Source organism: Phyllopteryx taeniolatus, chromosome 8 (assembly GCF_024500385.1).
Source record: "Phyllopteryx taeniolatus isolate TA_2022b chromosome 8, UOR_Ptae_1.2, whole genome shotgun sequence".
NCBI lineage: Eukaryota > Metazoa > Chordata > Actinopteri > Syngnathiformes > Syngnathidae > Phyllopteryx > Phyllopteryx taeniolatus.
This window is the reverse complement of record NC_084509.1, coordinates 17,951,149-17,975,156: the sequence shown is the minus strand read 5'-3', so window position 1 is coordinate 17,975,156 and position 24,008 is coordinate 17,951,149. Positions and strand designations below refer to the sequence as shown.

General features: G+C 41.9%; 1 protein-coding gene across 3 annotated transcripts in view; it reads left to right on the top strand.

The window, feature by feature from the left end:
- The window catches only part of sik3 (SIK family kinase 3), a 46,149-nt gene that overhangs the window by 12,049 nt on the left and 10,092 nt on the right, over positions 1 to 24,008 (top strand). For 2 of the 3 annotated variants that reach the window (XM_061783140.1, XM_061783142.1), the window contains 17 exons: positions 219 to 342; positions 1,441 to 1,559; positions 3,652 to 3,762; positions 4,021 to 4,155; positions 8,587 to 8,664; positions 9,135 to 9,244; positions 10,286 to 10,442; positions 10,571 to 10,720; positions 10,865 to 10,938; positions 11,640 to 11,774; positions 16,954 to 17,095; positions 17,466 to 17,585; positions 17,819 to 17,877; positions 18,026 to 18,135; positions 20,303 to 20,469; positions 22,345 to 22,472; positions 23,160 to 23,929. In XM_061783140.1, coding sequence (XP_061639124.1) covers positions 219 to 342; positions 1,441 to 1,559; positions 3,652 to 3,762; positions 4,021 to 4,155; positions 8,587 to 8,664; positions 9,135 to 9,244; positions 10,286 to 10,442; positions 10,571 to 10,720; positions 10,865 to 10,938; positions 11,640 to 11,774; positions 16,954 to 17,095; positions 17,466 to 17,585; positions 17,819 to 17,877; positions 18,026 to 18,135; positions 20,303 to 20,469; positions 22,345 to 22,472; positions 23,160 to 23,929 — 2,689 coding nt within the window. The remainder of the gene's footprint in view (positions 1 to 218; positions 343 to 1,440; positions 1,560 to 3,651; positions 3,763 to 4,020; positions 4,156 to 8,586; positions 8,665 to 9,134; positions 9,245 to 10,285; positions 10,443 to 10,570; positions 10,721 to 10,864; positions 10,939 to 11,639; positions 11,775 to 16,953; positions 17,096 to 17,465; positions 17,586 to 17,818; positions 17,878 to 18,025; positions 18,136 to 20,302; positions 20,470 to 22,344; positions 22,473 to 23,159; positions 23,930 to 24,008) is intronic. The other variant, XM_061783141.1, reaches the window with a different exon arrangement.

The window sequence follows — 24,008 nt, the reverse complement described above, 5'->3', positions numbered from 1 at the left end:
ACTGAAGATTTAGTACAATCAACAGTTTGCATTAGAGAAAAGGAAGTGTGGTATTCCATACACAACTTGACGTTTTATTCTTCACTCGCAAAAATACAGTAATTTACTGGAGTTCCACAGTTCTTGTCATGAAACAATTTGATTGTTTTGCCTGAACCTGATTAATTGATTTTTACCATTTACATTTTATAATTCTATTCTTTTTTTTATCTTTTTAGAGTTTAGGTGTGGTCTTATATGTATTGGTGTGTGGTGCCCTACCATTTGATGGCAGTACTCTACAGAATTTGCGAGCACGTGTACTAAGTGGCAAGTTCCGGATCCCCTTCTTTATGTCGACTGGTAGGTCTTATTCTCCCCTAAGTAGTCAGACTATTATATTACTATTACTATTATATCTCTGTTTTCCCACACTCAGTACATACATGACAATGCATTATATTTCAATAATCAATTGTTAAAGAATGTAATGCCGGCTGAATGACTGAAGTGCAACGCAGAATGGCTGAAGTGGAACGCAGAAGGGGGAGCGCCATAACAACAGTCAAGTGATGCACGCAGCTCACTCTTCATTGTTACACGTTAGCACAGGGGTGTCAAACTCATTTTTGTCACGTCAAACTCATTTTTGTCAGATAATACTGAACTTATTATTAGTACGGTTTCCCTCAGAGGGTCGTAAGGACCGTTGAACCATACAAATATTTCCTCTCCTGATCATTGTATTATAGACATACACAACAAAATGATGGATAACTGGTTTTCAAATCAGAAGTCAAGAATATGAGTTTGTTCAACTATTGTTCAAGTTACTGTAAAAAGGGGTTTGGTAACAAAAAATGCTTGCAACATATCAATGTTAGTATTTATTACATATTAAGATGTGAAATTTTGGTACAGATTTTAGCAAGAATCAATGGTTTACTTTCACCGGTCAAATAAAATTATGTGGCAGGCTGGATGTGGCCTAGGGTCGCGGGTATACTGGGGGCTATCCCAGCTAACTGCCAGCGAGAGGCAGGGTACACCTTGAACCGCTTGCCAGCCAATCGCAGGGCACATATAAGCAAACAACCATTCGCACTCACATTTTACACCTACGGGCAATTTAGAGTCTTCAATTAACCCACCATGCATGTTTTCGGGATGTGGGAGGAAACCGGAGTACCCGGCGAAAACCCACGCAGGCACCGGGGAACATGCAAACTCCACACAGGCGAGGCCGGATTTGAACCCAGGTCCTCAGAACTGTGAGGCAGATGTGCTAACCAGTCCTCCACTGTTCCGCCCTCTCTTCCTTCTTGCTTTGATAAAAGATGATGATAGTTCTGTACATCTAACTAACTTATTTTGCTCATGGAAATATGGGTCGTTAAAATACTGTTTTAAATGTAAAGCTTATGGTAATCTACAGTGTGCGTGTGTGCGTTTTTTTAACAGACTGTGAGTATTTGATCAGACATATGTTGGTACTGGAGCCCAGCCGACGGCTGACCATGGAACAGATCTGTAAGAACAAGTGGATGAGACAAGGGGACCCTGAACCTGATTTTGACAGGGTGAGCTCTTGGAGAATTATTTTGCACATCTGGATTCCAGGAAGAATTATGTTATTAGCATTACAGAATTTAAAATATGTGTCACTTGGATTTTGTGTTGCATGGTGTACCACCACTAGAAAAGTTTTAATACCTCGTAAATACTCAATAACAATACCACGTTTTTCGTTTCCTAACTTTAACAGTGACAGAGCTGGCTCTAAGAAGCAGTCTACAGTGGGTACGGAGAGGATTCAGACCCCCTTAAATTTTTCACTCTAAAATCAATAGTTTATTTTTTCCCTCATTAATGTACACACGGCACCCCATATTGACAGAAAAAACTGAATTGTTAAAATGTTTGCAGATTTTTTTCAAAAAGAAAAACTGAAATATCATGCAGCCATAGATATGCAGACCCTTTGCTCGGTATTTAGTAGAAGCGCCCTTTTGAGCTAATACAGCCATGAGTATTTTGGGAATGATGCAACCCTGCAATATAACAAAGAGTGAAAAATTTAAGAGGGTTTGAATACTTTCTGTACCTACTGTATGTGTCTGTAGCCACAGTGCTATCCAACTTCTCTTTATCTATAGTGGGTGGCGCCTTTCTCATTCCCACATGTGTGTTCAGAGAAAGACGGAGAGAGAAATAACTCGCCCCAAACTCTAGTCTAGCATTCCTGTGGACCATCTGCAGCTCATGGAGAAAAAAGATGGATGGAGTGAGATACGAAAATATTTCGCTCACGCAGTCAACATTGCTGGCAATCCGATTCTCTAAAACCTGTCTGAAAAGCCTGCTATAAAGCTGCACACACAGCTGCCTGCAATATAGTCATACACCTCGCTAATTGGTATTCTAAATCAGTGGTTCTCAACTGTTGTCGTGACCCACTTTCATAGACGTTAAGAACAATAGACAATATTTTTTATTTTTTTTTAATTGCCTCTGTAAACATATGTACAGTATATTATATTTTTAAATACCGTTTCAAATGAGTTTGCTGTACCGCCAAAGGCATATTGCTTGCCATGACCTCCTCCAGCCAAAGGCTGAGCTGCACTATTTGTTTACGGAGTGAACTAGTAGCTATAGGACAAGGAAGTAACATTTGTTGTCACTTTTCTACTATGATCCATGTGGGAACTTAGTACGCCGCTGTACTGTACAGGAAAAAATCAGGATAGGAATACATGTGATTTATTTATTTTATTTTTTTATTTTTTTATTTTTTTTTAAACTAGCTGTCTGCAACTCACCCACAATGGGTCACGTAACCCACCAGTTGAGAATCACTGTTCTAAATTCTACCATGAGTTTAAAGAGCAGCAGGTAACCAAATGTGATACATTTAAACTACTTACAGTACCTTCAAAGTAGTCTGAATTATTTTGTGATGAACAAACTTGTTCCCCACGGGCTGCATTTGAAGAGGCAGTAAATGAATAGTGTTTGGAGTAAAGTACACAGCCCCCACCTATAGAATGAATCAAATATATTAATATAAAAAAAAGTGGGACCAAGAAATAATTTCAAAACTTTTTAAAACTTTTAACACCTTTTTAACCTGTACAACTCAAATGAATAACAAACTGAGATCTTTTAAGGGGGGAAATACATGTACAATAACCTGGTTGCGTAAATATGCACACCCTCAAACTAAAACTTGTTGCAGCACATTTTTCTTTTATTACATCACTCGTCTCTTTGGGTAAGGCCATTAGCGTGGAACATACTCATGAGGCAATATTTGTTCACTCTTTTCTGCAAAAATTCTCCAAATCTGTCAGATTGCGACCAAATCTCCTGTGCATAGCCCTCTTCAAATCAACCCACAGATGTTCGATTTGATTCAGGTCTGGACTTAATCTGCTTCTGGTGAAGCCCTTTTGTTGATACTGTAGGTATGGTGTGCTTTTGGTAATGAGCAGTGTTGTTTTCCCCAAACATACCTCATTGAAGTTATAGCTTTGGTATTGTGACAACAATATGTGCCATTCAAATTGACTTTGAAAGTTTGATGGCAAACATGTTTTGTGTCCTGTTGTAATTATTCTCTTTCAATGTCATCTTTTTCATCCTGATTCATTCCCTCCTTCTCCCATTCAGTTGATAGCAGAGTGTGAGCTGGTTAAGACTGAAAGAGAGACAGAGCTCATCAATGAGCAAGTGCTAATAGCTATGTCCGAGATGGGCCTGGACCGAGAACGCACAATTCAGGTTAGACACATATTCTGGATTAGTGGCCACAGTGCATGGTGCAGTTCTATGATAAATATATTGTTAAATTAATACCTTCCTAAAATTTTATTTTAGAACTGAGCATTATCTTTTTAAAGGCACAATTTGTATACAGTTTTTGTATTGGACTAAATTGTGTTTTTAATGTGGCCGGTAAGAATATAAAGCTTTTTCTTTTGTCAAAATGAGATTTTAGGATGATTTCTGTGAAAAATATACCTCCTTTTCATTCTTCAGGCCCTACAAACAGATGCATATGATCACTACAGTGCCATCTACAGTTTGCTATCTGACCGTCTCAAGAAACACAAGACTTTGCGTGTTGCTCAACCCACACCACGCTCCATTAGCTATCCCCTTAACACTGTACAGGTAAATGCTTTCAAATTCACTGCAGTGGAACGTTGTAAATTGACCACCATCTGTTTTGTGAGGCAGGCTGACTTCTAATTTGGTCTAATTTCAAAACATTATTCCCACAATAATCCATAGAAATTAAAATAAATCCATGCTTTTTAGTTGGTTTCCCATTTGAATACAGTAGTATTGCTACTCCTCACACGTGACAGTCACTATATATACAAGAGACCCTCCTTCATTGTGCTGTTGTTAGACAGATGCATTCAATGAGACTAGGATTTCTCGGTTTTGTGCAATACTACTGTATTCAAGTGGAAATTATTTCCACTAATCCATAGAAATTAAAAAAATGCACAGTTTATTGAGGAAAGGTTATGGAGGTGGTCCTGGATGTGTTGGCAGGCGGCGGCGTGGACAAGTGGCAGGCAGTGGACAGAACAGGCGGCTGGCTTGGTGGCAGGAATCACGTCGGTCAGGAACACAGGGGAGCACTGGAAACGAGGATACACAAGAGTTAACAAGGGAAGCGAGGAACAGTCTAGCTTACTTGACATAAGGTGGGCCGTGGTACCGCTAGGAGAGGCTGCAATACTTTGGTGAGGATTTCTGGGAACAGGCAGGCTTATATACACTGGTGGTGATGAGGCTGATTGAAGACAGGTGCTGAAAGCAAAGAGGGGAGGGCGGAGAGAGAGTACACAAAGCACCCTCCCGGCTCCAATAATGGAACTGCAGGGCAGTATATGACAGTAGCCGCCTCTCAAGGAACGCCTCCCGGCGTCCTGCCAGGCTTCCCTGTGTGAGCCGCGTCGAAGTTGTCCAAAAGAGTAGTATTGAAGTTAAGCTTCTGGGAAATCAAAGAATGCTCCTCGGGCCCATAACCTTCCCAGTCGACAAGGTACTGGAACCCCCTCCGTGGGGGTGTACTCAATCCATGGGAGGAATGAGCTCCAGGATAAGGGGTTGCGTGCCGCAACACAACGGAGGGCTGATTCTAGGGATTGATTGACCCGGTCCGTCTGGCCGTTGGTCTGCGGATGATACCCTGAGGACAAGCTGGCTGCTGCGCCCATGGCTTTACAGAATTCCTTCCAAAACTGGGAGGAGAACTGAAGACCTCTGTCAGAGATGATGTTGATGGGGATACCGTGGAGTCTGAAGACATGCTGGACAAGGAGGTTAGCAGTTTCGAAGGCAGATGGTAGTTTGGGGACGGGAACGTAATGGACATATTTTGAAAAGCGATCAACAATAGTGAGAATGATAGAGTTACCTTCAGATGGGGTTTGACCGGTAACGAACTCCAGAGCGATATGGGACCAAGGGCGGCTTGTGATGGGCAAAGGACGCAGCAGCCCAGCTGGGGGCAGGTATGAAGACTTCCCTCGGGCAGAGAGAGAGCAGGCTTGGATGAACCAGGCGGTGAGCCTGGTCTTTTGATCGGAGGGGACATGAGGAAATAAAGTGACCAGATTGACCGCAGTAGATATACAGCCGCTGGGTGATAGGACGCTGACTCTCCTGTGGATCTAACCGTGTCTTTGCAATTTGCATGGGCTCTTCGGTAGCTACGGGGAGTGACAGAAGTGCGGAAGACGGTGCGGGAGGCGGGTGAGAAGCCGACGGCGTGGGTCTCTGAGTGGGAGAATTCTTACATACGTGGAGCCTCCTCTCTCATGCCCTATTTCGCAGAGTGTTATCAAGCCAAAGGGAAAGGGCGATGAGATCCTCGAGAGAGGAGGGGTCGTCCCGGACCGCTAGCTCATCCTTGAGTTGGCCATTTGAAAAAATCCCCCAAAGCGCCGCGTCGTCACACCCGCATTCACCTGCCAATATCCGGAACTCAATGGAATATTCCGCTGCTGGTTTAGCGCTCTGCACGAGCGTGAGGAGGCGTCGGGTGGCTTCTTTCCCCTGAACTGGGTGATCAAATACTTTTACCGGTACCGCTAGGAGAGGCTGCAATACTTTGGTGAGGATTTCTGGGAACAGGCAGGCTTATATACACTGGTGGTGATGAAACTGATTGAAGACCGGTGCTAAAAACAGAGAGGGGAGGGGGGAGATAGAGTACACAAAGCGCCCTCCCGGCTCCAATAATGGGACTGCAGGGCAATAAATGACAGAAACCCTGTAATCCGCGGGGTGTTGCGATTGAGCCTGACTGCGAAAAGTGAATTTCTGTGAATAATCAATGCTCACCCGCAAGTGATTATAATTGCCTATATTAATAGGCAATTATAATCACTATTAATAATATTAATATTAATAGGTTAAACCAGTGGTGTACAAGCTACGTCCCACGGGCCGTTTGCGGCCTGACGTCCATTTATTTTTGTGGCCTGCGGCATGTCCTAAAAATAACATTGAAAACAGCCTATAACCCTAATTTTCCTGGCCTCGATATATCGCCATGCGTGCTAGTTTTCCTCGTCTCTCGTCTCCAAAGAGACTGGGGGACGAGGATTCACTCTGTGCATCAGTCTCAGCATGGGCATGTTTGTTTAAAGCAGAATGAACGTGGGGATTCATCTCGTCAGTATTTAGACTCTTTGTTTCTGCGGGGCCGCTAGGTAACACTAACACACACGAGGACGATTTGTTGATAGAGCGATGCGACTAACACTTCAGTCCTGCCTCATGAGGCGTTTTTGGTCGACAAAATACAAACGGAGCCCACAGAAGGTGTAGTTCACTACATCACAAAAGAAATGCTGCCCTTTAAATAGAATCGAGAGCCAGCATTTTAAGAAAAGATGCAAACATTTGACAAACAGTACGAATCACTGAGAATACATGTGAGAGAATACATCATAAATAGTAATACCACAACTTTACGACAGTGAAAGATGACATATTAAACTAAATAAAAAAAGGTTTTTGTGTAAAATTTCTATTGAATTACCTGAGACCATCATTATCAGACAGATCTTGATATAAGTATAATTTTCCTGTGACATATTTGAAGAAAGTACATAATCTTAAAACTGGTGAAAATGCACAAATTTCTGTCCGACCTCTTAATACAAAGACTGCAAGATTGCAATGTTGGGATGAGATTTTAAGTATGATCTTTTTTTGTTGTCAGTTTCAATTTTTGTTGTCAGAGTTTCAAATTCTGAGCCTCCTCCACAAATCAAGTGTGTATAGGCGAGTCGGCGGAACTTCCGTCTAAACAGTCAACAGGCTTCTGCCTTCTGCTGCGGAAGTTTGGTTGAGTGGAATACTAGGTTGATAAATATTTTGGTGTGTATGCAGTTGACAGTAAATGTTCGTTGTGTCAATGAAAGAGACTACTATACATGTTGGCTGAGCGAGTTGAGGGCTGGGAGCAGAGCGAATGAGTGTGTGTGTCGGTGGAAATTTGGTCAAGCGGACAACTAGTTTGAGGGGGATTTTTTTTGGCTTGTTTACGGTCGACAGTAACCATTTGTTGCCTCAGTTAAAGAGATGGTAATAAATATCTGACCTCATTTTGCCTTGGTAAAAAATAACTTTAATTTGTTTCTCCACGTTACAGAAAATCAAGAATAAGCGGGTTTTTCCGCAAATAACAGATGTTAGTTTCCCCCAAAAAATCTGCAAATAGGTGAATTTGCAAATGCCAAACCATGAGTCCACTAATTTTCATTCATATGTAGTATAGTATGTACTTTAGTAATAGACTAGATACAGTATTAATATAATGTTAGCGTGTTAGATGCGTATCCTCCTAAGTTACAATGACCAGCTTGTACGTGGTTTTGTCAAGCTAATTTGCCTTAACCTTTGGGACGTGTTGTTGAAGCAGACCACTTGTGTAAAAAAAAAAAATTAAAAAAAATAGCCAATTGCACTTCCATTCATAGTCTCATTGTCTCAAGTCTCGTGAGACTTGTATCAGTTCAACCTAAACCAAGTTTTTGTGAGACTTTACGGGGATATTTTACAGAAAAATGTACTTGTAATCAAATTGGTACAACTTTTAAGGCTCTCAACTCTAGGGGTTCTACTGTTTATTTTGGAGATTTCTTTTAGCAACTGGTCCATTTTAACAGTGCTGTATTTTGAAGATAATTACCTTCTTTTATTCCTTAAGGAATCCGTTGTACACGCCTTGCAGAATATTGTGCCAGTAGTTTGTGCCCAATATTGCAGGAAGATTTAGGAACATATTGTGAAAGCACTGTAACCTTTTTGCTCACTGACACATCACTGCTGATGTGAAGAATGATTTTAAGCTTAAAAAAAAAAGCAAAAATAAGGAGTTGTTTCTGCATCACTTAAATATTTAATCAATGTATCGTATTTTATCAATATATCGAATGGCAAATGTTAAAGCCCTTCTGCTAAATGAAGTGGACTGACCTTAACGATTTTGCCAATCCCACTCTCTAAGAGGATTGTTTAAAAAATGAGTGCAGTCCTCACCTGACCTTTTTGTCTCCCTGTTTGCTTGCGTAGATGGATCCACAGGGTAATCCAGTTAGCATAACGGTTCCTCATGTCCAGCTTATCAACCCAGAGAACCAGATTGTTGAGGTGAGTTGAGGATGGTCAGTACATATCCTCAATATACATAATCTATTAACGTTTTGTCTAGCTAAATCTTTATTTTGTTGTCGTGCCAATATCCTTGGGTTATCACAGAAATGGCAAAACTGAATGTGAAGTAAGATAAATCGATCAAGATTTTAAGAAGAATATTAACATTTTAAGTAACTTGATCTTTCCCACTATAAACCACAAATGAAGGCTTGCTTCTTAAGATGATATGGATCGCTGATGTCATAAATAAGAAACTTAAACACCAGGCCTGCAAGCAGGTTAAGAACTGCAGTAAACTATACATATATTAGAACCCTGTTTTGAAATAAGGAACTTTACATGCACATTTAAAGTGAAGTCAAATTGAATAATATTGTTTATATGCCTTCAGAATTTTTCGCACAAAGAATTAAAAACTGTGAAAGAGTGCAAATAATGATCAAATATGTATGTTTTTTGTTTAGCCGGACGGCAATATGGCGCTCGACAGTGATGAAGGTGAAGAGCCATCTCCTGAAGCTATGGCTCGGTACCTCTCAATGAGGCGGCACACCGTGGGTGTACCAGACCAAAGGTAATAGCAAGGCAAAGGAAATTTATTTATGTAGTAAATAAGGTAACGAGGTGTGCTTTACATGATTAAAAGCATAAAAAAGAGAGAAAAATAAGACGGTTTAAAAACAAAGAAAAAAATACAGCGCAAGAAAGATCAAAGTGGAAATGCTCAATCATAAGCATGTGAAAAAAGAATGTTTTAGTGATTGATATGACTGCTGAAAGTCAGCTCAGAATCCATCAGCACACCAAGGTTTCGGACTTGGTCTTTGGTTTTTAAAGAGATTGACTCCAGCTATTTACTAACAGCAATCCTCTTTTCCTTATTTCCCAAAATATTAGCTCAGTTTTGTTGTGGTTTAATTGAAGGAAGTTTTGGTTCATCCGGTTATTTATTTCTTTTGTGGTCATCTGGAGACAGGCTATAACTGCGTGTCATCTTAAGGTTCTGAAGAATTTGACCCAAGGATAGCATATACAGGATGAAAAGAAGGGTTCACACACCAGCCACCAAATTAAGTGCTGATTATCCTCGAAGTTTGGCTGTTGTACAAGACTTTTCCTTGCATTTTTTTTTCTTGCAGAAACCTAAAGGTTTTGTGCTAACACTGACTGGTATTTGGAACAATCCATAATTCCCTCCACCTTGTCTCGGGCCCCAGTTCCAGCTGAAGAAAAACAGCCCCGAAAGCATGAGCCATGATGCTGCCTGTTGGGCCAGTTTTTCTTCAACTGGAACTGAGGCCTTTGACAAGGTGGAGGTAATTTGAACAGTTTGAAATAGCAGTGTTAGCACGAAACCTTCAGGCTTCTGTTAGAGGGGAAAAAAAAAAAAAGTTTAGGAAAAGCCTACTAGAACAACTAAACTTGATTCGGAGTTAATCAGAGGCAGTTTAAATGCTGGCAGCCGTATGAGGAGTCTTATTTAACAGATTTCCCCCAATTGTGCATCTTATGCTAAATTATAGTTCATAATTAAGTCATTCAAACAGATCTTGGTCTAACACGACGAAAGGGATTTAAAAAGCTGTTGACCCCTTATTTTACTATTTTATTGTAGGACTGAGATGCAAGAGGGCCTCCAGAAACTGCCACCGGGTTTCCCCCGGGGAGCAATGCCCCAGCCCCCTTTTCCTCCACTCATGCCTACAATGGGACAAATGCACACTCTCTTGCCAACGCAGAGCCTACAGCCCACACAGCAGTTAGAGTACAAGGTGCAGTAATTTAGATGTGGTTTAGAAGTTCCCTTAAGTCATCAGATAACTTGCAATACGCAGTCATGTCACAGCATTTATGAACCAAGATGAACTCACAGCTTTATTGATTTCTGTTCATACTTTAGGAGCAGTCGTTACTGCAACCACCCACTCTGCAGTTACTCAATGGCATGGGGCCCCTTGGTCGAAGAGCTTCCGATGGTGGTGCCAATATCCAACTGCATGCTCAGCTCCTGAAAAGACCACGGGGGCCATCACCTCTTGTTACCAGTCCAGTAATTATTATTGTTATTAAAATGTATTATTATTATTAGTAGTAGTATTTATTAATTAAAATGTATTCTTATTAATTAATAATAGTACATTTCGTATAGTTAACAGACATTATAGTTGACGAGGAAACTCTATACCTCCCTTAGCACCCTATTCCTGCTGTTGCCCCGGTGGATGAAGAGGGATCAGATGGGGAACCAGATCAAGAAGCAGTACAAAGGTAACCAACTGTGACAGTTTTTGGTGGTGGGATACAGAGGTATATAGATACAGAGGTGCTGGCAAAATTGGATAGTGTGAGCGGCATGTTACCTTGATAGTCGTGACTGGTACAGGTTTTGTTTGTGCTTGAAACTTGGTCAAGGTAAAACCCTCTTAACTTGTCCTCTTTGTACAGCAGTTACTATATCTTTTGCTGGTGGCCTGGGTTGCTGGGAGTCTGTGCCTCAAGGCTATTCTGCTTTTTCCTACGGGTGCTGGCCACTCTGCTGTGGCACTCACACTGTCTCTGCTCCTTTTACCGTCGTGCAAGTGCCTTCCTCTCTGGCTCTCAACTCAATCAGCCAACAGTTCCAGCCAAACGCTAAAGCCACCGCTTTATCTGATTCCCCTGTCAGTACATACAAATTTAGACACTTTTCCACTCTTTCTCATCCAGCTTTGCTTACTCTAAGCTTGTAAAGCCTGTAAATTAAAAATCCTTACTTTGTTAATTGTGGTATACAGTACTCATGAGCTCTAACATCTATTTGTGGTTTAATTTTCTTCAATTAGGCAAGATCTTATGATATCCCTTTTTGGCAGTGGTGGGAATGGGCGGGCTTTCCCCCTGTCTCTAGTAGCAAACGAGGGCAGTGAGCTGACCAGCACTGCTTCCTGTCTCCCACCCTCACCCCCATCCTCCCCCTCCCTGCGGCCCAGGTACCTGGCGAACCGCTGCAAGCGGCACACGACGCACGCACTCATGAGCACATCGCATGGCGATCCCTCGGCAGAGCCCCAGCGGTCACAGGTCCCCCGCCAGAGGGTGGGCTGGGCCCTTGACACACACACCCGGTGAGGGGACGCACCCACTCCGTGCTGTACTATGCACAAACGCACTAAAACTTACAGACTCTGTCATCCCAGTAGTAGAGAATAGCATTGCTGAAAATGACTGCACCTTTTCCGTCGAAAGAAAATCGATTTTTTTTAATGGGGGTGTTGGATGCAGAGTAAAGTATTGCTTCTTGTAGATTACATTTTTTTTACTTCATTACGTGTGTCATTTTGGAGCTTTTTTGCTCTTTGGTCTGGTTGATTTACAACAGACGTTTTCTCCCCTGTAAATCGTTTTCAAGAGTAGGCTTTACACGATCAGGATTTTTGGGAGCGATCAGCGAGTTTAAAAAAACGATAACCGATCACCGATCCGATCACAAGAGGGAGGAATGTGTCTATTTAAATTACCTGTTCATTTACTGTATATACATATGTACTTCATTGCTCAAAAAATTATTTTTACAATAAATAATGTATCTTTGTTCCTCTATTTATGCCAGTGAGGCATAATGAATGGTCTTCTATTAGATGGCAGGAAGTAAATACAGTAATTAATGTATCCCCTTTTTGTGACATTTTTGTTTGGTGGTGTTCCGTGAGATTTTTCAATTGTAAAATATGTTCCTTGGCTCCATAAAGGTTGGAAATCACTGCTCTAGTCAGATCGTGTATTCTAATCAGTCAGATCAGATCAACATTACATAAAAGAAATAATGGGTGCTAACTTACTATAATTAAATTACTTTATTTTTAATTAAATTACTTCACCCACACCGAAACCTTAGAGCATGATTCGACAGAACGGTGGCATGTTTACGTCCAACCGTTCGTGCTACCACTAGCTTGCTAGGCTACATAACATTTTATTGCCTGCTTGTGAGCCGTATCGTATTCAAAGTACGTGAACATACCTCAAGCAAGCCTTAAACGAACGTCCTCTCCTGTCCTGAGCACCGGTGACCACCAACACATGTTTTTCCCCCTTTTGTCCTCATAATATAGTCGTCGTGATCCACTCTTATTGTCATCGCCACGGTAACGAGTGTATCCAGTCGCATTTAAGTTGACAAGATAAAGCCCAGTGATGGTAAAAAAACGGGATGCGGTGGTATCGGAATACAAGATTTTATTGCAGTAGTCTGACAATCGTGAAAGAGACAATTTGTCTTGTAGTCTGATCCGGACATTACATGTTGCCTGTCTCAGACGTGTTGTCTGTCCCACAACGCCGACGTTTAAAAAAAAATATATATATATATATTTTTTTAAAATAACTTCATAGGCCGTCAGATATTTACAGTACTACGTCAAAAGACGCGCAACAAGGATAAAAATAAACTAGCTTTTGGATTCAAATATACTGTGCACGCAGCGACGCGGAATTAATTTCTTTTGCGGAGCCAATCAATGACGTAATTTATCGGATCGGCGAATTATAACATTAAAGCCGATCAGCATAAAATGCTAAATATCGGCCGATACCGATCATCCCGATCAAATCGGTGTAATGGAGATGGCTTTTTGTGGATATAAGCTGTTTTGTCTTGGGGGTGGGTGTTGGTGTTGGGGGGGGGGGGGGGTGTGGGGGGGGGGGGGGGGGGTGGGGGGGGTGTGTGGGGATGGTTGGGGGGGGGGGTATATTGGGTGGTTATATAGTTTGTGGGGTGTGTGGTTTGGTTATTTGGGGGGGGGGGGGGGGGTTTGGTTTTTGGTGTTTGGGGGGGGTGTGTGGGTTGGGGGGGGGTTTTGTTTTGGTGGGGGGTGTGGTTGTTTGTGGGGGGGGGGGGGGGTGGGTGGGGGGGGGGGGGGGGGGGGGGGGGGGGGTGGGGGGGGGGGGGGGGGGGGGGGGGGTGGGGGGGTGGTGGGGTTGGGGGGGGGGTGGGGGGGGGGGGTGGGTGTTTAGTGTTTATATGGTGATGTTTGTTGTAAGAGTGTATTTGTGATTTGGTTTGGTTGGGGGGGGGGATTTAGGATAATGTATATTTTTTGTGGTTGTTAAATAGTAGGTAATTTATTATTGATTAGGTTAAATAAGTTGAATGATTGTTTTTATGGTGGGAGGTTTACGAGATTATATTTTATAAAAGAAGTTGGATGTGACCGCATTCTAACTGTGCGATGTACCTTGAAGAGCTCTAAGACTATGTGTTAACGCATTAGTTGTTGGAAGATAAAAGCTGGAAAAGGTTACAAAAGTATCTCTAAAAGTCTTGATGTTCATCAGTCGACGGTTAGACAAATTGTCTATAAATGGAGAAAGTTCAGCATTGTTGCTTCTCCTCCAAGGAGTGGTCATCCTTTAAAGATGACTCCTTGAGCTCAGTGCAGAATGCTCAATGAGGTAAACAAAAAAAGGACCCTATAGTGTCAGCTGAAGATTAGCAGAAATCACTAGCACATGCCACCATCTCTGTTGCCAAATCTACCATACGTAAAACATTAAATAAGAATAGGGTTCATGGGAGAACACCAATCAGGAAGCTATTGCTGTCTTAAAAAAACATTGCTGCGTGTTTGAAGATTGCTAAAGAGCACTTGGATATTCCAAGATCAGACTCCAGTTTATGACCAATTTACGCAGGAATGTAATACATTTCAAAGGGTTCACATACCTTTTCTTCCCACTATTTACCTGCTTCACAACAACCCAACTTTCCTTTCAGAATCCATATTTTAATGGCATACTACAAAATACTCCCACAATTAAGAGCCATTGATTACAAATAAGATTTCAAGTCTGCACACGAATGCACGCACACACACACACACACACACAAGATCATGCAAACATTTTTATTCCTCAATGAAGGTTTTAGAAACAGCAACACTTCAGGATACAGAACTGAAATTCACAGTTCTGGTTGGGCATTGTACAGGGGTAAGGAATGATTTGTCGCTCCTGACGAGTTCTTAGACACTCGGACGATTTTCTGTTTTAATAAAAAATTTGGTCGGTGCCAACATCGACAGTTGAAGCAGAGTTAAATAGGATTTTTCAAGCTTCAAACTTTTTTACCCCCCCCCCCAACCGCTCCTACGCAAAGTTGATGAACAGGAGGCTAAAATCTGTTATGTGCGCCTGTGTCCATCTTTTGAGTTTTAAGCAAGGACCAATGCAAAGCAAGCATGTGTCTTCATTTTTAGCATTGTTTTCTGCATTAGCATTAAGAGTAATAGTTTTGATTGTTGGCAGCAGAAATGCACGTCAACAACCCATGCCGGATTTTAGCTGAGTAGCATTTTCCCGCATGCAATCTTTTGGGTGTATAAGTACATTGTTTCTCAAATGGTACAGTTTACAGTGCCTCGAAAACGTATTTATATACCCCTTGAACTTTTTCCACATTATGCCACCTTACAACCACAAACTTAAATGTTTTTATTAAGATTTTATGTGATGGGAGAACACAAAGTAGCACATCATTGCAAGAAAGGAAATGATAGACAGTTTTCAGAATTTTAAGAAAACAAAAATCTGAAAATGGTGGCGTGCATTTGTACTCAGCCCCGCATTAATATTTGTGGAGCCCTATTTCACTGCTACCAACTTTGCACATTGAGACTGAAATGTTTGCCCATTCTTCTTTGCAAAGTAGCACAAGCTCAGCCAGGTTGGATGTAGAGCATCTGTGGACAGCACAGATGCTGAATGGGATTTAGGTCTGGAATTTGACTAGCGCGTTCTAACACATGAATATTCGTTTGTCCAAACCTTTCCATTGTAGGTTTGGCTTTATGTTTAGGGTCTTGCTGGAAGATGAATCTCCTTGTCAGTCTCAAGTCTCTTGCAGCCGCCAACAGTTTTTCTTCCAGGATTGCCAAACTATTTATATTTTCCATCAACTCTGACCACCTTCCCTGTCCCTGCTGAAGAAAAGCATCCACACAGCATGATATTGCCACCATCATGATTCGCAGTGGGGATGGTGTGTTCAGGGTGATGAGCAGTGTTAGTTTTCCACCACACACAGCATTTTGCATTTAGGCCAGTTCTCATTTGACCAAAGCACATTCTTCCACATATTTGCGCTGTCCCCTACATGGCTTGTGGAAAACTGCAAATGGGACTTTGTATGGCTTTTTTTCAACAATGGCTTGGGGCTGTGGATCAGTAGGTAGAGCCGGTCGTCCAGTGACCAAAGGGTCACTGGTTCGAATCCCGGCTACGACTATCCACATGTCGAAGTGTCCTTGGGCAAGACACTGAACCCTGACAGTGCCTTGCACGGCAGCAGTTGCCCATTGGTGTATGAATGTGTGTGTGAGTGGGTGAATGTGAGGCTTTGGGCACTGTGATGGTGTAGATAAAGCGCTATATAAGTGCAGTCCATTTACCATTTACCATTCTTCTCGCCACTCTTCTACTGTATAAAGGTCAGACTTGTGAAGTGTACAACTTGTAGCTGTCCTGTGGGCAGATTGTCCCACCTGAGGTGTGGATTTCTGTAGCTCCTCCAGAATGACCATGGGCCTCTTGGCTGCTTCTCTGATCAATGCTCTTCTAATTCGCTCTGTCAGTTTAGTTGATGGCTATGTCTTGGTAGATTTTCAGTTGTGCCATACTTTTTCAATTTTTGGATGATTTATTGAACGATGCTCCTCGAGATGTTCAAAGCTTGGGATATTTATTTTTTTTGATAGCCCAACCCTGCATTAAACCTCTCCACAACTTTATCCCTAACTTGTCTGACCTAACTGGTCTTGCTGTTATTCACCAGTGTTCTCTAAGAAACCACTGAGACCTTCACAGAACAGGTGTATTTATACTGAGATGGATGGATGCAATGGATAAATTATACACAGGTAAAATGTATAATATACAGTGTATAACATTTTCGTTCTACTTAACAATTATGTGCTACTTTGTGTTTTTCCAAATAAAATCTCAAGAAAATACATTTAAGTTTGTAATTGTTAGGTCACAAAATGTGAACAGTTAAAGGGCTATAGTACTTTTTGAAGCCACTGTATATCCTGAAATTTCCAAATATAATTGTCTACTAATCTAATTGAGTGTTTTATGAATTAGACCTAATCCTTTTTATTTGTCTGTTTGTGTCCATTGTCTTTGTCTGTGACTGAAAATGTTTGTGTCATTTATGTTATCTGTCATTTTGTTCCTGTGTGGCTGGTTTCTGTGTGTCTCTTGTGTGCTTGTACGGTTTGTTTTTGTTCGTTCTGGTCTGCTTCTCAGATCCAGCTATAAAGACTGTAACACACTTCATCTTCCTATGGAACGCTTCTCACCTGTCAGAAGGTTCTCTGACGGCGCTGCCACCATTCAAGCCTTCAAAACGCAGCTAGAGAACAGTAGCCTCATTAAGCAACTCAAGCAGGTACATTTTACTGCCTTTATTGTGGGGGAATTATTTGCATTGCCAGTTTAAAATTAACACATTTTTTTTGTCTTATTTAACTGACAGAGGTTACGCTAGATCTTTTATTTTGAATGCCAAGTGTTCCCAAATTTGGGGCTAAATTTGTTGACTAACCTCATGCAATAGAATGCATAGTTTTGGAAACTTATTCAGTTTCCAAAACTCTGAGTGTCCCCTCAGAGTGCAATTACAGACAGATTTCGTCTTACTGTAAACTCCTATGCTACCATGCCAACATTCCTTCGTTAGTTTAGAAGAAAGCACTTGAATTGTCCCTGGTTTCTACTCTGTAAATGTGGTGATTACTAATTGTCTGATTCTTTTGCAGGAGTGTGAGCAGCTCCAGAAAATGTATGCGGCCCAGCAGGATGAGCGATTTCTGGAACACACCCAGCAACAGCATATCCTCTACCAGCAAGAGCAACAAATCCTCCACCAGCAAATCCAGGTATGCACTACGTCCTTCTACTGAGTCACGTCTTTGTAGACAAGAATGGCATCTCAACACCAGCTTTTAATACAACAAAGGCACACGTCTCTAAATTCCTCTGCAAGCAAAAACAAAAATAAGGGGATGAAACAATTTTTTCTTTTTCCCACTCACTGGACAACTTACAGCTCTTACATCGCCACATGAAGCCGCCCTCACAAAGTCAAATATTGCAAAATTATTCTCTACAGGGTCTGTCTTTAGGCCATGGAGAGAGTCAGCCCAGTCACCTAACCCACCAGCTTCAGAGGTAAAGTATAGACAAGTGCACATACTGTGGCCCTACTATGCAACCAGTGAACAATGAACTTGATACTGTGGTACAGAGCTCTCGATAGAAATGTTGCATAATTATTGTATCTCGCTTCTCTGCTACTCCCTCTCCTGTCCTCCTTCAGGTTGCGTATCCAGCCGTCCAGCCCTCCGCCAACACATCCGAGCAACCACCTCTTCAGACAGCCAAATCAGAGTTCTCCGCCTGGCTCTGCAGGCATAATGCAAGGGCATGGTTAGTAATACTACTTTATTAATTACCATAATTTTCCATACTTGTGACAATCTCTGTACTGCTGTATGGAGTACATTACACTATATCCAAAAACGTCGAAGCCCATGTGAGTGTGCCCTTAATTCTCAATTCACAGTAGCACAGAGAATTATTGTGCGCTTGCAATCTGTGTGACGAGGGGACACAAAGAGAGACATTGCTATTTTGGAATCAGAACGATTACACAGTACCCTCCAAAAGCATTGGAACGGCAAGGTCAAATCCTTTGTTTTTGTTAGATACTGAAGATATTTGGGTTTCAGATCAAAAGATGGATATGAGACAAAAGCCCAGAATTCCAGCTTTTATTTCAAGGTAGTTGCATCTAGATGTGTAAAACAACTCAGGACAGAGCACCTTTTGTTTGAAGCCACCCACTTATCAAGGGAGCAAAACTATTGGAATAGACATTATTAAGTTAACTTAAAGTTAACCTTACTTGCAATAACTGTATCAAGCCTGTGAACCATTGACTTCATCAGACTGTTGCATTCTTCATTTGAAATGCTTTTCCAGGCCTTAACTGCAGCCTCTTTCAGTTCTTGTTTGTTTCTGGGGGTTTCTCCCTTCAGTCTCCTCTTCAGGAGGTAAAATGCATGCTCTATTTGGTTAAGGTGCAGTGATTGACTTGGCCAGTCTAAGACTTTCCACTTTTTCCCCCTGATGAAGTCCTATGATGTGTTGACAGTGTCTTTTGGGTCATTGTCTTGTTGCATGATGAAGCTTCTCCTGATAAATTTGAATGTATTTTTCTGTAAATTGCCAGACAAAATGGTTTTGTAGACTTCAGAATAGATTTTACTGCTAGAATCATGAGTTACATCATCAATAAAGACTAGTGAGCCCGTTCCAGAAGCAGCCATGTAACCCCAAGCCATGACATTACTTCCACCATGCTTCACAGATGAGCTTGTGTGTTTTGGATCATAAGCAGATTCTTTCCTTCTCCATACTTTGGCCTTTCCATCACTTTGATAGAGGTTAATCTTGGTTTCATCAGTCCATAAAACTTTGTTCCAAAGCTTTTGTGGCTCATCTCTGTACTTCTTTGCAAAATCCAACCTGGCCTTCTGATTCTTTTTGCTGATTAGTGGTTTGCGTCTTGTGGTATGGCCTGTATATTTCTTCACTCGAAGTCTCCAACAGTGGATTGTGATACCTTCACCCCTGCCCACTGGAGGTTGACAGTGATGTCACTGAGTGTAGTCTTTGGGTGTTTCTTCACAGCTCTAACAATGTTTCTGTCATCAACTGCCGTTGACACCCTTGGCCGACCTGTTCGATGTCTGTTGCTCAATGCATCAGTAGTTTATTTCTTTTTCAGGACATTCCAAATTGTCGTATTGGCTGTGCCCAATGTTTGTGCAATAGCTCTGATCTTTTTTCCCCTCATCTCTCAGCTTCAAAATGATTTGCTTTTCTCCCATAGACAGCTCTCTGGTCTTCATGTTTGCTTCACAGCAAATTCAGTTTTCACAGGTGAAACCCAAAGCCAAAAACAAGCACTATCTAATGTTTAAGCAATCAATCTAAAATGCAACACCTGAGCAATTACAACCCCCATTCCAATGAATTTGGGGACGTTGTGTTAAACATAAATATAAACAAATGTGTGTTCAAATTTATAACAATGAGTCTAAACTTTTCAAAATCTCAGATAAACTAATAAATTGCACAACATGATGGCGCTTTGAGGTCCTATTTGGAAAAATGTCAGGTTCGAGACTATGGCAGAATGGCAAGCGAGACCCAATCACAAGCGTTGGCTTTAGAAGGAGGAAGTGATATGGGGGAAAAAATCTGCGCTTTGGCGACGATTTTTCAAAGGTAAACTGAAAGTGTAATCATGGAAATTTCCAAAAGCAACTATAAATTAATTCCACATTTTTCCCAGTAATGTAACAGATTACAATTATGTAAATTTTGTAATTAAGTTACGTAAATCGTTACATGTAATTCGTTATTCCCCAGCACTATTGCTAGTCTATGACCATGCATTGTTGGTTATCATCTGTAACTATACGGTCCTCAAGGATTAGTCTAGGAGTCTTCCCTTGTTAAGATTTTCTGTATATCTCTGTTCTCTATGAAATTTTATAACAACTGATTTTATTCTCGCCCTCCCTAGGTCCATCCTCAGTACCGTATCAACATGGCTCTCCTTCACTCTACCAGGGCCAGAGTGGGAGCCCACCTCCCACAAGCCTTCCAAGAGTGTCTATGCCAGCCAATCAGCAGTCAACGTCTGTGCACCCTTCTGTCCCATTAGCTCAGGGTGTACCTCAACAGCAGCAAGTGAGGTTTTTAATAGTTGAATATAGTTATATAACCGTAAAATTTGACTATGAGCCGCAATTTAAAAAAAAAATAAAAAAATTATGCATCATAGGCTATGTTCACTCGGGTTGGGCATCGTTTGAATTGGAGCAATTCCGGTCCCGATTCCTGTTCCTCATTTCGGTTCCGGTTCCAAGCGATTCTCGATTCTGATTCTTTTAGGGGGATGGGTCAAAAAAGTTTGCATGGTTTAAATAAAGGTTGTCCAAATTATGAACATCCATTTTCTTAGCAACCCGCGGCATGGACTAAAATGAACATTTGACTCTGAATACTTTATAAGCAGTATCAATATCAAACCTATGAACTAAAAGGCACAACTAATTGTTCCAATTGTTCCAATTCAAAAACCAGTTGACTTAATATTCAGCTAAAAGTTAAATATAGCATTGTTAAAATAGTTATTTGGGACTGTTTTTTCAGGTCAAATGGTTTATATCTGCAAGTTTGAACTTGACTTCCTGTTTTAAGCTTGTAGCCTTTAATTTTGAAGGGTACACGCCGGAACTCAGCATTTTGGCACAAAAAGTAACTTCACATGGCATTTTTATTTTTTAGAATGGATGGAACAAAATGCTATAAAACGTTGATTCCTTTCCTTACCCACTGATGAGGCACAAGGTTAGTGTTTGTGAAATGGCGGGACAACGTTTATGCGAATTTTGTCCCAATTAATTAAAGAAGAAGAATCACCTTTATTGTCATGAACATGCATGAATGCACTCGAAATTTGTTCTCTGCATTTTACCCATCACATTGAACACACACTTGTTACTGGAACAGACTGGAGCGCCTGGGGAGCAGTTCGGGGTATCAGTGTCTTGCTCAAGGTCACCACAGCCATGAGTCCGGGGGATGTTGGCGGATGGTCCGGTCGGGGTTTTTAATCTGGGTCCCCCATGGTGGCAGGCGATGATCTTAACTATTGGGCCATGGCTTATGATGTAAAGTTGCTATGGTGAAGTTTTAGCTCAATGTTAAGCTTTTTTTTTCTGTCCAACTCTTAACGTTGGTTTGAAGACTAAAATAAACGCCAAAAACCATCAGTGCAAAGGTGCAACCAACCGTTTACCTTGTTAGCTGTCTCAATTTTGGCATAGACGTATTTTATTGTTTCACTCACCCAATTGACTCAGAGTTGACTTCACTGAAACTCCGTGCGGTGTAGGCTGAGGCTCGGCGCGGGACTTGGGAGGGAGTGCCTCAGACACTACACATTGTGAAAGCCTCCTTCGCACAATATAATCTTATTCCAAGTATTGCACTGAGGCAACTGGTTATTAATGTTAACAAAGTTAAGACACACTTTTGTTCACCACTGCCACCGTCGGGCACAAGCACGCCTTTGTTCTTCTTCGTCGGTTTTCGACGCTTCTTCATCGGTTTTCGACACTTCTTCAGGATCAGCGGACAAGGCATCGAAACTGGGAACCGAAACTTTTAAATTTGAACGATTGCGGTTCTCGATGCCCAACCCTAATGTTTACACTGCAGGTCAATTATGATCACCCCTAAACACCCTCATCAAGCCTGTGACCTTTAACAAACAACTGTTACTTTTGCAAAAAACATGGCAGTAAGACATACAAATACATCAAACACCCAACAAAACTCACATGGCATATATTCTCTAAACTCTATGGAAACAATCCGAACCACACAGCAAGTGTTATATGTGCAGCTTCAAATTTAGTGGGTATGTCTTGTATACTGTATCGTGTGCTCTGTAGACCGTACTTTATGGTACTTAGTTTTGCCTTGTTGTTTTCTGAATTTAATCCACTTGTGATCATGTGTACTGATATAAAGTAACCAAATGTCTAATTTATGCAGGTGACTATTCAGGTACAGGAAGTGGAATTAGGAGGTGGGCCACAAAGACAGAGCAGTTTTTTGTCTGCACCATGTGGACACAGAGTTCTTGGGAAGCAGCTGAGTGCAGATAATGCAGAATCGCACAGGTGACTTGAATCTTTCTGTACAGTGACCATCAAAAGCCTACAATGCCAAACGACTCTCAGTATTCTACTTCACAACATATCATGACCTCAGGTCTTTGAATGGAGTCATTCCATTTCATTTCACAGGAGCTCTGTTTTACAAGTTTGGAACTGTTTTTGTTTCATTGAAATTCATGAGCACCATTTTAACTTTACCATAACATTGTCACTTAGGGTAAACATTTTATATATAAGTACAGGTCACAAGGACATTAGTTACCATCACTGACAAAACAGTAATTGGAAAAGCCTCATGGACATTGATCAGATGACAACAACAGCGCTTGCTCCACCTCCATGTATCTGGTGAGTGGATGCATAGAATGTGCTGCGGCAGCACATATAGAGGTGTCAATAGTTTCAGTAGGAGATCTGTATTGTGTTCCTAACATTCACACCCCTGTTCTGCCTTCAATGGGAGAATGTGTAACCAACCTTGCATAAATCCAAAGGCTTACCAAGAAATCCTCCTTTGGAAAGAGACATATTTTTCTCAGTGAAGGCTTGAGTGTGGGCAAGGACCTCACGTATTTTGAGATCTTCCCATGTTGAGTGATGTAGTGACCTGCTCCACATTCTTCAACCATAGTAAAAAAAAAATTGCGTGCAAAGGGTTAATATAATGTTCCTTTTCCTTTGTTCTTCCAGTCGTAGCCTTGGACGTTTCACATCAGCCTATGACCAGGCCCAGTTCAATCCCCACCTTTTTTCTGGTGACGCAGCCACTCGGGGAGCCCCTGGAGTTCTGGGCTCTTATAGCCCTTACATGCAGGGGGCCTCTCTCAACGTACCGGGCTTGGAGGGTTACCAGAGTGGGGCTTTGGGAACCGGGACTTATGGCACCCCGTCAGCACTACAGCAAGCGTTACTCTCTCCAACTCCACTGGACTATCGTCCCCCACAACAGCATGTCACACCCACTTTGCAGGGGCTCCTGTCCCCCCGCCACTCTTTAACAGGTCATGCAGATCCTCGGTTACCGCCACAGGACCTGGCCGCACTGCTGAAGAGGCAGAGCCCCCGCTCATGCCCTGCACCCCCAACACCACCCAGCAGTACAACACCAGAATACGGAGAGATGCTACTTCTGCGCCAGCTGAGCCAGGGTGAGAGTTTGGAACCACAGCCACCTCAAGCCTCCCCGGTAAGCAAACACTACCACCACCTTCTCCAGATCCGACCGCCAGAAGTCCAGCCCCAACAACACTCTGTCCAAGCACCTTGTCCCAGCTTGCCCCACTCGGAAAGCATGGAGGAAGATGAGGTACCATCTGGTTACCACCATACACAAGAGGGCCTGCTGGCCAAAGCAGGAGAAGGTCATGAGCTCCTGGGTCCTCCCAGAGGCAGCACCCCTCCCTACAATTCCCCTACTCACAGACGTGGCTATATCAGTTTGAGTCCTCCAGCAACTAGAGGTTGGTTAATCCAGCACTTATTGGAGTATTTAGCATAATTTTCCCCAGCATTAAGATTACCATGAGTTTATACATCCAA